We start from the raw sequence: 15,758 nt of genomic DNA on the forward strand, positions 1-15,758 counted from the left end.
CCTTTTGGGATGGACAACAAACAAATGAATTGAATTTTGCAAAACGACTCATCAAGTGCCGTGGTTTCTAGATATATTGCTCCAGGTTTAATGACATAAGTAGCACGGACTGAAGAGGCTACACATCCTGTGCTGATACAGCACTGCGGAAGTAAAGATTCAATATCAAGATTTCAAAAAGAAAATAGTCAGACTCCTTAATAGCATTAATCTGATTAATTTGCCCTATATCACCCACCTTAGTTAAAGGAGTTGTCCAGCCTTTAGTAAGTGATGGATAGGCCATCACTAGCTGATCGGTAGGGGTCTAACACGCCGCATCCCCAGACGATCAGCTGTTTGGGTGTAGGTATATCGGAGCCAGAAATGCACAGCTACCTTGTAGTGGAGGATGCTCGTTACTTCAGAGCTGCTCCCATTGAAGTCAATGCAAGTAGCACTGTAGTAACAAGCTCCCTCCACTACACGGTTGATGGTGCTTAGTAGTTCTGTCTGCTGACTACCAGTGATGAAGCTACACCAGAATAGCTAATTGTTGGGGGTGTCAGACTCCTGCCGCTCAGCAGTTGAAGGCTTGAGGATAGACACTCACTTAGTAAAGGGTGGATAAACCCCTAAAATTAACTTATCGGTCTAATCTATCTGTTAGGCCTGGTTCACACTTGAGCGTATTTGATACGCGCATTTTCCGCACATTTTTGTCTGATGTTTTCGGGGCGTATTACAGCGCGTTTTTGGAAATGGAAAACGTGCGTCGTACACGCATTCTTGCGATTGACCACAGAGGCGTCCAATGAAAAACAGGTGCTTATGTACAGAATGCGTGACAATATGCCCCAAAGAAGCTCCTGTACTTCTTTGGGAATAGGGCGTTTTACAGCGCGTTCATACGTGCTGTAAAACGTTCAGGTGTGAACCAGGCCTAATGACAGCACTCCTTATTTCATAAGGAACCCGGTGTTTATTTTGCCGGCCATGAGTGTACCACATTCAGTGTCACAAATGCAAATTTCAAGGCTATACTTGATAAGCCTTTTATCAGGCAGAGTCATGTGTGAACAGCGCCTCTCAGCGTGAGGGCTTCATGCCAAGTGAGGCAGTCGTGCCCAAGTCTGCTTGATAGAAGGCTTTGACCGTTATATCCTGGAATGTTGTATTAGTGACATTGAATGTGGTGCGCTCAGCGGTGGAATTATAAATAACATTGATTTAGGGCACATGCATCGGTCCGTTTTGCGGTCTGCGAAACTTGGATACCCCTAATAGAGTCCTATCCTTGTCCGTAATGCGAACAATAATAGGAGCTATTGAATTTTTTTGCGGAGCGGACATTTTCGTTTTTTGCGGCCCCATTGAAGTAAATGGTTCCTTCTTTAGCGTTGAAATAAATGGTACTGTCTTTATAGGAAGATTGGATTCACCTGTTAATGGGACAGGTTTTGAAGACTAGATGCCACATGTGCTGTCTGATTCCTCCCACAGTTTCTACCCGGAGTAGATGTCTGATTTGTCCCTATGACCCTGGCTGACCTGTTACATGTGCACTTGACAGCTGAAGGCATTCGTGTTATTCCCATGCTCATATGTGTCTGCATCGCAGAGAAATATGACATTTTTATATATGCAAATGAGGCTCTGCTTTCTCTGCAACGGCCACGCCCTCTGCACTTTGACAGGTCCAGGCAGGTGTGATCATGGTCCTGTCAGTCAGTGTTCCAGAGAGCTGAGCCTCACGCCAAGGCGTTGGCATATAATAAAACTATCTTTTTTCTCAGCAATGCAGACACGTATGAACATGGGACCAACACGGATGCCTTCAGCTGCCAAGTGCACATGCAACACGTCAGCCCGTTTCATAGTTACAAATCTAATGGCAGATGCCCTTTAAATAATGGTTTTTCCTCCTCAGTAATGATACTGATGTCGTAATAATCTTTATGTAGCACCAACCTATCACACAGCACTTTACAAATCATAGGGTACATGTACAAACAAAATCAGACATTACATAGTAACAAACTAATCAACTACTGAAATAGTAGGAGTGAGGGTCCTGCTGAAGAGCCACGTATTTCTATGTGATAATGTGCTGCTACCGATGTAAAGCATGGTTGATGATTATTTATGTTTCACATTTTCCAGGAAAAATGTATGGAGAAACCAGGACCAAAGCTGGATGCTCGATCCGAGGGCTGTTTTGTGAACTGTGTGGAGAGGTTTATAGACACAAGCCAATTTATCCTGAACCGATTAGAACAGACTCAGAAGCTGAGGGGAACCTTTTCTGAAAGCCTTATTGACTGAGGATTGAATTCATTTCCAACCGATCGCCTTAAGCAGATGTCCTGGTCTAGCGATCTGCGTTATTCGAAGGCGACTTCTGTTTGTGGACTGCTCGCTGTTTTGTCTGAAAAAGATATCGGACGTGTCTGCGTTTGCCAGGGCTTTCCAGATGAAACTCCATTGCTTGATATGTCAAAGAATATTGAGTGGTTCACAGATGCAAAGAAGGATATCATGAAATATGTAACTTACCATTATTTTTTCAATTTATTTCTGACATTAAACAGAATTCTGACTGTACTTGTTAAATTTGTACTATTTTTTTTATTTTATTTTTTACTGCAAAGCACATGGTAAATATTTTAGAAGCCAGTAACCCCTTCCCAACATCCCCCATACATGTACGGTGCAGCAGGCAATGAGCTTCCACATTGGGCTTTACATGTTCCATACAGGAGCTGTACTTGCCCAATCAGTACGGGGGTCTCAGTGTTACTGACAGACCCCTGCTGTAACTGCTGGCTGTGGTGATAACTCTGATGCAATGGTCATCCCATTGACTCCCCATGATGTGCTCACGGGTTGGTACGGCAGCTGAAAGTGTTACAAAGGCCCTCAGGTCTACAAGCTGCCGAAGCCTATGAGGCCCTGACAGTTGGAATGCATTACAATACCATATGTATAGTACAGTGCAATGGTGTCATGTGTGCCTGCGTTCCGATGAAGCAGACGTTAGACTCAATGCAGGACGTTGCAATGATGTCCTAGCGCAGTGATGGCTAACCTTGGCACTCCAGCTGTGGTGAAACTACGACTCCCAGCATGCTCCATTTATTTCTACAGAGTTCTGAGAGCAGCCAAGCAAGGGGGGCATCTTGGGAGTTGTAGTTTTACCACAGCTGGAGTGCCAAGGTTAGCCATCACTGTCCTAGCGAATGCATGCATTGGGACACGGGCAGGAAGAGGCCTGCAACGCAAACGGCATTAAGCTGGAATTAGTTTCATTTTTTTTCCTTTTATGGCACTACGGGGGGTAGGGGGGATGCAGGAGATTGTTTCACTATTTAAATTTTTGCCTCAGGCAGCAGAAGTTGAAGTCCCATAGTGGTATTAAGTAGTGTTTTAGAAAAATAAAACAAGTTTCAAGTATAAAAAGCACACATTAAGAAAACAAATAGACAGACATATTTGGTATTGCTGCATCCATAACAACCTGCTATATAAAAAAAAAATCACATAATTTATCCTGTCAGATGAAACCTAACTTTTTTTTTTTTGTCATCTTACCTCCGAAAACCATAATATCAAGCTGATAGTCGGTTGTACCCCAAAAAGGTACCAATAAAATTCTCATCCCACAAAAAATGAGCCCACGCACAAGACAATCGCCAAAATAAAATAAAAATGCTTTTGCTGTGTAAAATTTGAAGTATGTAATATAAAATTGATATCCGAGTCATCATACTAACCAGTAGAATACAATTTAAGGGGTTGTCTGCTTTTGTAATGTTGATGACCTATCCTCATGTAGACCATGGGTAACGGTGGAATTATGGCTCGATTCCAGAGAGGGAGCCTGAGAAATAGTTATGGCTACCACAACCAAGCAAAGCAGCATGCGCGCAAATTGCCTATTGGGTATAATTGGGTGCGGGCCTGCAAGTGAGGTAACCCTGTAAAAGATTTTAGGTGCGGGCATGCTGGTGAGCTGACCCTGTAAAAGATTGTAGGTGAAGGCCTGCTGGTATGCTGGCCCTTTAAAAAATTATATATAGGGTCAGCACACCAGCAGGCCCTCACATATAATTTTTAAAGGCCTGCTGGTATGCTGACCCTATAAAAGATTTTAGGTGTGGGCCTGCTGGTGAGCTGATACTCTAAAACATTATATGCGAGGGCCTTCAGGTGAGCTGACCCTGTAAAACATTATATGCGAGGACATGCAGGTGAGCTGACCCTCTAAAAAATTTAAATGCAAGAGCCTTCAGGTGAGCTGACCCTGTAAAGGGTTTTATGTGCGGGCCTGCTGGTGAGCAAACCCAGTAAAAGATTGTAGGCGAAGGCCTGCTGGTGAGCTGACCCTCTAAAAAAAAATTTATATGCAATTCCTTTTAATTTGCATTACTGAAATAAATGGACTTTTGCATGATATTCAAATTTTTCGAGTTTCCCCTGCGTTTGTGTGTGTGTACAGCTGTACCTGAGGGGATAACTTCACCCCGTCATCCGCCCCCTGTATTTGTATTAACAGGTCAGTTATCTTCATTGGTGGTGCAGTGGTGGTGTAGTTTCAGGTGCTGCACATCTCTTCACGAAAGTGAGTTAAAAAAAAATTCTTTTTTTTTTAATCCCTCCAGCCCTAATTTACTTAGCATTCTGTTTTTTAGAATGCTATTATTTTCCCTTATAACCATGTTATAAGGGAAAATAATTACATCTACACAACCTTGAACCCAAACCTGAACTTCAGTGAAGAAGTTCGGGTCTGGGTACCATAGTCCGTTTTTTTATCATGCATGTGCAAAACACATTGCACCCGCGTGATAAAACCTGCGTGAACGGATTACTCTCCATTCAGAATGCATGGGGATATGCCTGATCAGTTGTTTTCTGGTATAGAGCCCCTGTGACGGAACTCTATGCCAGAAAAGAAAAACGCAAGTGTGAAAGTACCCTAAAATATTAAGTTTAAATCCCCCCTTTCCCGATTTTACATATAAAATATATAAACAATAAATAAACATATTACATAGCGCTGCATCCGAAAAGTCCAAACTTTAAAATAAATTATAAAAAAATATCTCCTATGCGGTGAGCACTGCAACAGAAATAAATAAATAATAAACATGCGATTCGCCATTTTTTTGTCACATTGTCACCCCAAAAAAATAGGATAGGACTGTTCTATTATGGGCCGAACGTTTCATAAAATGCACGCAGCTTTTTTGGGTGTTTTTTTTTTTGCGTGGTATTGAGTATTGCAACACTTTTTAATGTTGACGAAAGCTAATCAAAATGTTGGTATCGAAACAACCCTACCGTTGTAGCGGTCTGATCGGTGTAGCGTTGTCACGATACCAAAATTTGGATTCTGTTTCGATTTGGCGACTAAAAATTTAATTTGGCTCCTAAATTTTTCAGTTCAGGGGCCAATGGCTACTAGGTATTTTTTATTTTTTTTGTCTGGAGCACTGTTGTGAATAGCAGAAGCTGACTGGAAAGGCCGACGACCATGTTGCAGCTGTTATTCCACTACTGCCCTCTGCTGCTCACAAAGCTTGGCCAACATGTGGAACGTGGAGTTCCAGCGCGTGCTCACGTTGCCCAACAGTCGGTGAGCTGGCAGTTGTAAGCGCTGCTGCAGTGTTGACAGACCAGCGGGAGCTGTTGATGACTTGCGGAAATGGGCACACACGCAGCACACCTTCACCAGTAGCTCAGGCAAATTGGGGTAGGTTTTGAGAAACCGCTGAACCACTAAGTTGAAGACGTGGGCTAGGCATGGGATGTGTGTGAGCTTGCCGAGCTCCAAAGCTGCCACCAAGTTACGGCCATTATCAGACACAACCATGCCTGGTTCTAGGTTGAGTGGCAAGAGTCATAGCTCAGTCTGGTCTCTTATCCCCTGCCACAGCTCTGCGGTGGTGTGCTGTTTGTCACCTAAGCATATCAGCTTAAAGGGCTTCTGTCACTCCACTAAACTCATTTTTTTTTTTTTGGTCTCCCTAAAATCCTTATGCTGCGATTTCTCAATATATATAGCTATTACTCTGTTTGGTTCAGTAGTTCTATCAAAAAACTGACTTTTATATTATGCAAATTACCTCTCTAGCAGCAGGTAGGGCGGCTACCTGCTGCTAGCAGCCGCATCCTCCATTCGTAATGACGCCCCCTCCTCATGTTGATTGACAGGGCCAGCGGACGCGCTCGTCCTCTGACTGGCCCTGTCTGCGTTTTAAATCTCGCGCCGGTCTTCAGTTGGCGCAGGCGCACTGAGTGGAGGACACTCGCTCGGCCGCTCCATCCTCAGTGCGCCTGCGCCGATGACGTCACATGTACACCCGGCGCAGGCGCACTGAGGATGGAGGCCACTGTTAAGGGGACGAGGTGTTGTGGATATCACTGTTAAGGAGATGGGGTACTGTGGAGGTCACTAATAAAGGGGCAGCCGCTGTGGAGGTCACTGTTAAGGGGGAGGGATGCTGTGCAGGTAACTGTTAAATGGGCGGGATCCTATGGAGGTTACTCTTAAGGGGGTGGGATTCTGTGGAGGTCACTGTTAAAGGGGTGGGTGCTGTGGAGGTCTCTGTTAAGGGGGCAGGGAACGGTGGAGGTTACAGTTAAGGGGACAGTCCGCTATGGAGGTCATTATTAAGGGGCGGGGTGCTGTAGAGGTCACTGTTAAGGGGGTGGGGGTGTTGTGGAGGGCACATTTTAAGGGAATGGAGCTTTGTGGAAGTCACTAGTAAGGGGGTGGGTTATTGTGGAAATCACTGTTAACAAGACGGGGTACTGTGGAGGTCACTAATAAAGGGACCGCGGCTGTGGAGGTCAATGTTAAAAGGAAGGGCGCTGTGGATGTTACTGTTAAAGGGGCAGGCCGCTGTGGAGGTCACTGTTAAAGGGGCGGAGTACTGTATATGTCACTGTTCTAGTGGATACTGTCAATATCTTTTAACGAAATGAAATACAGCGTGTGAGGCCGGGTCCTTCTGCTAGTTACCACATAAAGCGAAATATTTCAGATTTGCAAACTGTGGCTAGCTTGTCATGGTGAAAGCTGGCTTGGTGTTGAACGGGGCGCAACCACTTTGTGGGGAATTCTACTATAAGAGGGGCATCGTACTGTAGGAGGGGCATTGTACTGTAAGAGGGGCAGGGGCGTAGCTATAGGGGGTGCAGAGGTAGCAGTGGCTACCGGGCCCAGGAGCCTGAGGGGCCCAAAGACCCTTGTGCTGCATAAAAAAAAAACTGGCATTATAGAAAGTGCATACTGGCCAATTTACACCTCTGGCTGGAAGGCTATGTGCTCCCCTGCCCCTTGCCACAAGTACTGAGGGAAGGTGGCCCAAGCTGAACTCTTGCACCAGGGCCCATGAGCTTTTAGCTACGCCCCTGAAGAGGGGCATCGTACTGTAAGAGGGGCATCGTACTATAAGAGGCGCATTGTACTGTAAGAGTGGCATTGTACTGCTTGTGGCACTACAGTGGGCATTCTACTACGTGTAAAAAAAATACAATTCCCGCTGCACCTGCCACCAATATTGTCCTTCCAAGGGAGTTATAAGAGTTATAAGGTCCCCTCAGCGGTTCCCTGGTTGTCCCCCTCTGACTTCCTGAACGTCCGACCTGTTGTGACGTCACAGGGGCTCACTGTAAGCGCCATGGTTATTATTGTATATTACTATAACTGCCGCTGCGCCGATCCCACGTGACTTTAGCATGTCACGTGAGGCGGCCCGAGGTGCGGTCACGTGAAAACTCTCTTCCTGTTTGGCTGATTGGACGTTTCCGGTGTGGGCTCAGTAGTTGGGGTCCTGCGGTAAGTGTTTTCTCGGTCACACACAGCGGTTCTGCACGCGTCTGCGGTTTATGCCCTCTCTGCGGGCTACATCATGTTCTCGGTGTAGTTCAGACTGTAGCACCCTATGGAGTGAGATCACCCTGATGATCTGTATAGTGTGCACATGATGTGGGGCTCCTTGCTGTGTGTCCAGCATTGGACTGTCTTGCGGTTCCCAGGCGAGGCTGAAGGGTTATAGGGGTAGCTGGATGTGTAGTCTCGGTTATGCTTCCCGGAAGCTTGTTCCCTGTAAGGCTCTGTTCACACAGCGTCATTTGGCACAGGTACTGTGCAGAACGCCTCCGGTGGACATGCATCTTCAGTCTCCCACAGGCTGCCATTGTCCTTTCTAATCTGCAGCCGTGTGAACTGCCCTAAGTGGATGTAGCAGTAAAATGCTCGCTTTACACGTGGACTCGGTTGTTGGGTTTTGGGCCTCGTTTACGGTTTTGCGTCCATTTGACGTCTGTGGCAGTTCCATCTGTTTGATCCATGAAGATGTCGGCGAAGGATCCGTGTCTCAGCCGTATTCCACACACAGTGCTAGGCTGAAATGAAGAGGTCCATCCTACCAATGATGCCATCTATTTTGTGTCATTAACTTTTTATGGATCCATTGATTTCAATGGGCGTGTTTGGTCTACGTCATGGACCAAAGTAGTGCATGTGAGGAATCATATTAAAGGAAACCGGTCACTGGGATTTTGTGTACAGAGCTGAGGACATGGGTTGCTAGATGGCCGCTAGCACATCTGCAATATCCATTCCCCATAGCTCTGTGTGCTTTTATTGTGTAAACAAACAGATTTGATACATATGCAAATTAACCTGAGATGAGTCCAGCGTGAAGGAGCCCGGCACCGTCCCACATCCTCCCAATCTCCTCGGCGTTAGAAAGCTAGAGCGCTGTAATCTCGCGATGCCCAAGCTAGCGTATGCGCAGTTCGTTCCTTGAGGCTGATGCCAGCACAGGGAAGGAACACTATGACGACACTGTGCATGCGCTAGCTCGCGCATCGCGAGATGACGGCCTGGAGCCAGGTTAGTATATTCATTGCCTATAAATAATGTTTTTTAATTTTTGATGATCTATCGGAATTTTAAAATGAGATTTACAGTAGAAATTGATAATTTCTTATCCTGGCCTGCCATCCGGTGGCCAAAATAAGAATTGCAGCATAAACACTTAAAGGGACACTGACAGGCCCAATAAGCATATATATATGACTGCACAGGTCTTCTTATGTGTATTAAAATCATATAAGTATACCCCCTGTCGACCTTATAAATAGAGTAAACTCATGTTTTATAACCTGATAGAATCGCTCTTCTTTCTGCCCAAGGTTGACAGGGGGTATACTTATATGATTTTAATACACATTAGAAGACCTGTGCAGTCATATATACAGTACAGACCAAAAGTTTGGACACACCTTCTCATTCAAAGAGTTTTCTTTATTTTCATGACTGAAAATTGTAGATTCACACTGAAGGCATCAAAACTATAAATTAACATGTGGAATTATATACATAACAAAAAAGTGTGAAATAACAGAAAATATGTCATATTCTAGGTTCTTCAAAGTAGCCACCTTTTGCTTTGATTACTGCTTTGCACACTCTTGGCATTCTCTTGATGAGCTTCAAGAGGTAGTCACCTGAAATGGTCTTCACTTCACAAGTGTGCCCTGTCAGGAGTAATGAAAAAAGTATCAAAATGGCCTATTCGCCATTTTTTCATTGCTTCTCTTACCCCCAAAAATTGAATAAAATGTGATACACACACACTCCACAATGGTATCAATAGAAACTACAGATTATCCTGTAAAAAATGAGCCCTCAGCTCAATAGATGTAACTATAAAAAAAAGTTATAGGGGGTCAGAAAATAGAGATGTGAAATTTATATATATATTTTTTTTCTTTCAAAGTTTTAATAAAAAAAAAAAAAATATTTAGACATTTTAAACCTATACAAATGTGGTATCATTGTAATCGTACTGACCCAGAGAATAAGGGCACAGGTCAGTTTTGTCACAAAGGGAATGCTGTAGGGACAAATCCTGTAAAACTGTGGGGGGAGGAATAACTTTTTTTTTTTCCCCAGTTCCACCCCATTTGGGGAAAAAAAAAATTCCCGTTTCCCACTACTTGGTGTGCCATATTAAATGGTGACATTAGGAAGTGCAACTTGTCCTGCAAAAAATAAGCCCTCATATCGATATGTGTATGGAAAAATAAAGTTATGGCTCCAGGAAGATGGGGAATAAAAATGAAAAAAACTCTGGTATCGTAAGAGTTAAAGGAAATGTATCGCCAAAAATGTCTGCCAGTTAAAACCAGATAGTAACGCGTATCCTTTTTTTTTCTGAATGATTGCGGATTTCTTTATTCTATTTCCTGACTGATTATGGGGGCGGCTATCTTGCCTGAGCTGTTCTTAACCCCTTAAGGACACAGCCTTATTTCACCTTAAGGACCAGGCCATTTTTTGCAAATCTGACCAGTATCGCTTTATGTGGTGATAACTTTAAAACGCTTTTACTTATCCAGGCCATTCTGAGATTGTTTTTTCATCACATATTGTACTTCATAACACTGGTAAAATGGAGTAATTTTTTTTTTTTATTATTCATAAAAAAATACAAAATTTACCAAAATTTTGGAAAAATTACCAAATTTCAAAGTTTACATTTCTCTACTTCTATACTACATAGTAATACCTCCAAAATAGTTATTACCTTACATTCTTCATATGTATACTTCATGTTTGGATCATTTTGGGAATGCCATTTTATTTTCTGGGACGTTACAAGGCTTAGAAGTTTAGATGCAAAGCTTGAAAATTTTCAGAAATTTTCAAAAACCCACTTTTTAGGGACCAGTTCAGGTCTGAAGTCACTTTGTGAGGCTTACATAATAGAAACCACCCAAAAATGACCCCATTCTAGAAACTGCACCCCTTAAGGTATTCAAAACTGATTTTACAAACATCATTAACCCTTTAGGTGTTCCCCAAGAGTTGATGGCAAATGAAGATTAAATTTCAGAATTTAAATTTTTTGCCAAATTTTCAATTTTAATCCATTTTTTTTCCACTAACAAAGCAAGGGTTAACAGCCAACCGAAACTCTATATTTATTGACCTGACTGCGGTTTACAGAAACACCCGATATGTGGTCGTACACCACTGCACGGCCCCACGTCAGGGCGTAGAGGGAAAGGAGCACCGTTTGGTTTTTGGAAGGCACATTTCGCTAGACTGGTTTATTTACACCATGTCCCATTTGAAGCCCCCTGATGCACCCCTAGAGTAGAAACTCCAAAAACGTGACCCTATTTTGGAAACTACGGGATAAGGTGACAGTTTTTTTGGTACTATTTTAGGATACATATGATTTTTGGTTGCTCTATATTACACTTTTTGTGAAGCAAAGTAACAAAAAATAGAAATTCTGCAATTTCATCTCCATTTGCCATTGACTCTTGTGGAACACTTAAAGGGTTAACAAAGTTTGTAAAATCAGTTTTGAATACCTTGAGGGGTGTAGTTTCTTAAATGGGGTCACTTTTTGGAGTTTCTACTCAAGGGGTGCATCAGGGGGGCTTCAAATAGGACATGGTGTCAAAAAAACAAGTCCAGCAAAAACTGCCTCCCAAAATCCATATGGCATTCCTTTCCTTCTGCGCCCTGCCGTGTGCCCATAGAGAAGTTTACGACCACATATGGGGTGTTTCTGTAAACTAAAGAATCAGGACAATAAATATTTAGTTTTGTTTGGCTGTTACCCTTGCTTTGTTACAGGAAAAAAATGGATTAAAATGGAAAATTTGCCCAAAAATACCTGTTTTGGCACCGTTTGTATTTATTATTTACAACGTTCATGTGACAGATTAAATCGTGCTATTTTTATAGAGCAGGTTGTTACAGATGCATGGATACCTAATATGTTTACTTTTTTAAATTTAAGTTTTACACAGTAATATCATTTTTGAAACAAAAAAATAATTTTAGTGTCTCCATAGTCTGAGAGCCATAGTTTTTTTTATATTTTTTGGGCGATTGTCTTAGTTAGGGTCTCATTTTTTGCAGGATGAGATTACTGTTTTAATGGTATGATTTTGGGGTGCATATACCTTTTTGATCGCTTGCTATTACACTTTTTGTGATGTAAGGTGACAAAATTATAGCTTTTTTTTTTTACACCATTTTAATTTTTAATTTTTACGTTGTTCACCTGAGGAGTTAGATCATGTGATACTTTTATAGAGCAGGTTCTAACGGACACGGCAATACCTAATATGTGTACCTTTTTATTTATTTATTTATTAAGGTTTTACACAATAATATCATTTTTGAAACTCAAAAAATCTTTTTAGTGTCTCCATAGAATCTCTCCATAGAGAGCCATAGTTTTTTTTTTTTTTTGGGCCATTGTCTCATGTAGGTGCTCATTTTTTGCGGGATGAGGCGACTGTTTGAATGGTACTATGTTGGCGTAATTACAAGGTTTTTGATCACTTTTATTACCTTTTTTGGGAAGTAAGGTGGGCAAAATTTCAATTTCATCATAGTTTTTATTTTAATTTTTTGTATGGTGTTCACCATGCAGGGAATGTAACATGGCCATTTTATAGATCAGGTCGTTACGGACGCGGTGACATATAACGTGTAGGCAATTTTTTTTAACTTTTTTAATCCGGGATAAATGTTTTTTTAATACATTTGTTAACTTTTTTTTTACTTTTTTCACTTTATTTTTACCCAGACCCACTTGGTTCTTGAAGATCCAGTGGGTCTGATGTCTGTATAATACAGTACACTATATAGTGTACTGCACTGTATTTCTCTTACACTTTGAACAGATCTCTGCCTTTAGCACAGATCTGTTCAGCACCATGGACAGCAGGATGCCTGAGAAGGCGTCCTGTTGCCATGGGAACCTTCCCCGTCTGCCACAACTGAGAAGACAGGGGAGGGAGGGGGGGGGCTCCCTTCCTCTGTGACCCCATCTTGTCCGGGGGCTGCAAAGTCACAGCAGCCCCCCGATGGGAGAGGGAATGAGCTCCCTCCCTGTTAACCTCTTCCATACAGCAGTCCCTACTGCACAGATGTCAGCCGTTTGAATCAGAGTGTGAGTAATGAGCTGACACTCTGATTCAACCGCTCGGTCATCCTGAGAATATACGGTGGGCGGGCGGAAGATCACGCACCCGCCCCCCACACTACCGCCCGCCCACCTCCCGCGCCACCTGCAATTCCCCCCCCCCCCCCCCCGCTGCGCCAGCAGGCACAAAAACAAGCACTTTGAGGTTTCCGATCAGAAACGTGCATAAGTGCTACAAACCGCAGGTCTGAATTGACCTGCGCTTTGTAGCTATCGGCAATGCGGGAGGGGGGGGGTCACAGAACCCCCCTAGGCATTGTCACTGGATACCTGCTGAATGATTTCAAACGGCACCCCGTACGCCCTGTGTCCTTAAGAGGTTAAAGGGGTTATCCGAGTTTTTTTTTTTGTTCTTTCTATGTTCCTAACTAAGCAAATGTAACGGCTTTCCAATTAACTCACTTTATCTCCAGTGGCTGGTTTCTCAGATTTCACTGAGGGTCACATGACCTGTGATGTCAGCTTCTCTCCCTGCTCTGATAAAGTTTGTTTACAAGCCTGTAAATGAGACGTCACTGTGCTGGCCACGCCCCCTTCACTGCCGTCTGCTCTGTCCTAGGATTCTTAAACCCTTCAGCTGCACAGACTGGGTAGCTGCAGGCAGTGACAATTCTGGGCACAGGAGCTGACAGACTAGAGAGAGCATTGCACAAGAAGGTAGGGGGAGGATCCTGTGTGTATTAGCAGTGTCATTATACAGCTGGGACTTGTAGTTCTACACTTACAAGTTGCTGTTTTCTTCCAGCACTCAGGGCAGCTCTTGTATTCACTCCCTTAGCAGTGTCATTATACAGCTGGGACCTGTATTTAGAAAGCATTAAGAAAATCTCTTCAAGGCAGCCCCATGAGTGTAGCAAGCTTCGGATGCAAAGTTGCTTTGAGATTCGTCTCCGTACAGTATTAAAATGTATGTGCTCCGATGAGCTGAATTCAGTCATGCGTGACTTCGTTAACTAACTTTGGTAATTGATTTTTAAAGTAGAAAACCATTTGTACCACTGGTACCTCAGAACCGAAGCAGAGTTTGGTCTCAAGTTTTAAAGTGGTTTTCCAAAGTCATTTGTGAATAACTAACTTTGGCTTATCGGACCCCATATATTTTAATACTGTACGGAGACGGATCTGCTTACAGTATTAATCTGAAGTTTTAAACGGAGCCACTTTGGATGCAGCATCCGAAGCTCGCTTTGCTCGTCACTAGACACAATGGACTGGAGGGGACCTCATTGACTTCTATGGGAGAGTTTTCTAGGCATGCTCTGTGACCTGTGCGGAGGTCATTGTCAAATCTTCTCTATTGTTCCCTTGTACAATCTCTCCTATTGTGTGGTGGATACTGTGTTATCTATGCAAAGAGGTGATATCATTACTTGCAGGATTAGAATGACAGATGAGCAGATAACGGCAGTAAAGTGATCTGTACAGACCAAGAAGTGGTGCCAGTTATTGGACTTAATAGCTATTGTGAAAACTGCAGCATTTTATGTTTTTTGTTTAAATATATTGACATGGAAAATTAAAAACCATCAAAAACTCTTTAACAACATAAAGTGTTAAACAATAGGTAATTTTCTGACAACACATTTTTTTGTTTTTTCCTCCACATCAACATTGCATGTTACTAGGCTGAACTGGACGAATGTGTAATTGTTTTACGTTTTACAAACTATGTTAACTAATGTTTTGCTTTTATTTTTTTTATTCCAGATATTGAAGCATTAATCAGTGTTAAAATCGAGATGATGTCTACAAGTAATGTATATTCATTCTGCAATTTTATTTGAAAGGATGTCTGTCACCACTTCCTTATGTTTAAAACTGTTCCCAGTGCACTGTAGTTCTTATATACCCAATTCCATGTGCTGTTCTCGGTTTATTGCCCCTGAAAAACTGCTTTTGATTCCTATGCAAATTGTTATAAAAGAGCCCAAGGGTTAAATAATTAACCCCTAAATGCAAATGTATGTAGTGGGCTGCTGTGGTGAGCCCGCTCCATACGAGACAGGTGCCGGCTGTCCGTAATGCCCTGGTCCATAATGGAAGTGATCATTAGTATTCACTCCATAAGACACACTGGCTTCGGAAAAAGTGCATCTTATAGTACGGTAATTCTTTGAGCCACATGGGGTCAAAATGTTCAGTACACTAATAAATTAATTCCTTGAGGGGGTTTAGTTTCCAAAATAAGTAATTTTGGGTTGGGAGACTTTTGTTTTTGCACCTCCTCTGCAAATCTGAGGAGCCTGAAAACCATCCTAATAAAAAGGAGACCTCAAAATCCACAAGATGCTCCTTCATTTCTAAGATTTGAGTTGCACATTTCTGCTACAGAAATAATTATTTTAGTTCAGCCCTTAATGTCCAGGCCTGAGAATTCCTTAAAGGGATTCGGTCATGACATTTTAGGCCTATAACCTAAACATATGGCCAGGTCCGTCCAAATAGCATGAATCAGAAACTGTACTTATCAAATGTGCCTGTGGCTCTATTAGCACATAAAACAGGTAGTCATTCACCTACCTAAGGTGCCCAAAGGGGACGTCGCTACATACAGGGTGCCCCGCTGCAGCCCTCTCCGTCTGGTGCCCAGCGCCGCCTTCCTCACCTCAGCGCCGCCTCCGCAATTGTCCGGTCCCTCTGCCAGATCCCGCACGTGCGCACTAGGCATAACCTGAGGGACCGGACGATTGCGGAGGCGGGGCTGAGGTGAGGAAGGCGGCGCTGGGCACCAGACGGAGATGGCTG

General features: G+C 43.1%; 2 protein-coding genes across 3 annotated transcripts in view; both read left to right on the forward strand.

Annotated features, from left to right (window-relative positions):
• The window catches only part of TIMM8A (translocase of inner mitochondrial membrane 8A), a 30,843-nt gene extending 28,260 nt beyond the window's left edge, over positions 1-2,583 (forward strand). The window contains exon 2 of the mRNA XM_044306672.1: positions 2,143-2,583. Coding sequence (XP_044162607.1) covers positions 2,143-2,304 — 162 coding nt within the window. The 3' untranslated portion in view covers positions 2,305-2,583. The remainder of the gene's footprint in view (positions 1-2,142) is intronic.
• Positions 2,584-7,725: 5,142 nt separating this feature from the next.
• The window catches only part of TAF7L (TATA-box binding protein associated factor 7 like), a 73,657-nt gene continuing 65,624 nt past the window's right edge, over positions 7,726-15,758 (forward strand). The window contains exons 1-2 of one of the 2 annotated variants that reach the window (XM_044305170.1): positions 7,726-7,825; positions 14,721-14,765. In XM_044305170.1, the coding sequence (XP_044161105.1) occupies positions 14,753-14,765 (13 nt within the window). In that variant the 5' untranslated portion in view covers positions 7,726-7,825; positions 14,721-14,752. Of the gene's footprint in view, positions 7,826-14,720; positions 14,771-15,758 lie in introns of those variants that run through there. The other variant, XM_044305171.1, reaches the window with a different exon arrangement.

Source organism: Bufo gargarizans, chromosome 9 (genome assembly GCF_014858855.1).
Source record: "Bufo gargarizans isolate SCDJY-AF-19 chromosome 9, ASM1485885v1, whole genome shotgun sequence".
Taxonomy (NCBI): Eukaryota; Metazoa; Chordata; class Amphibia; order Anura; family Bufonidae; genus Bufo; species Bufo gargarizans.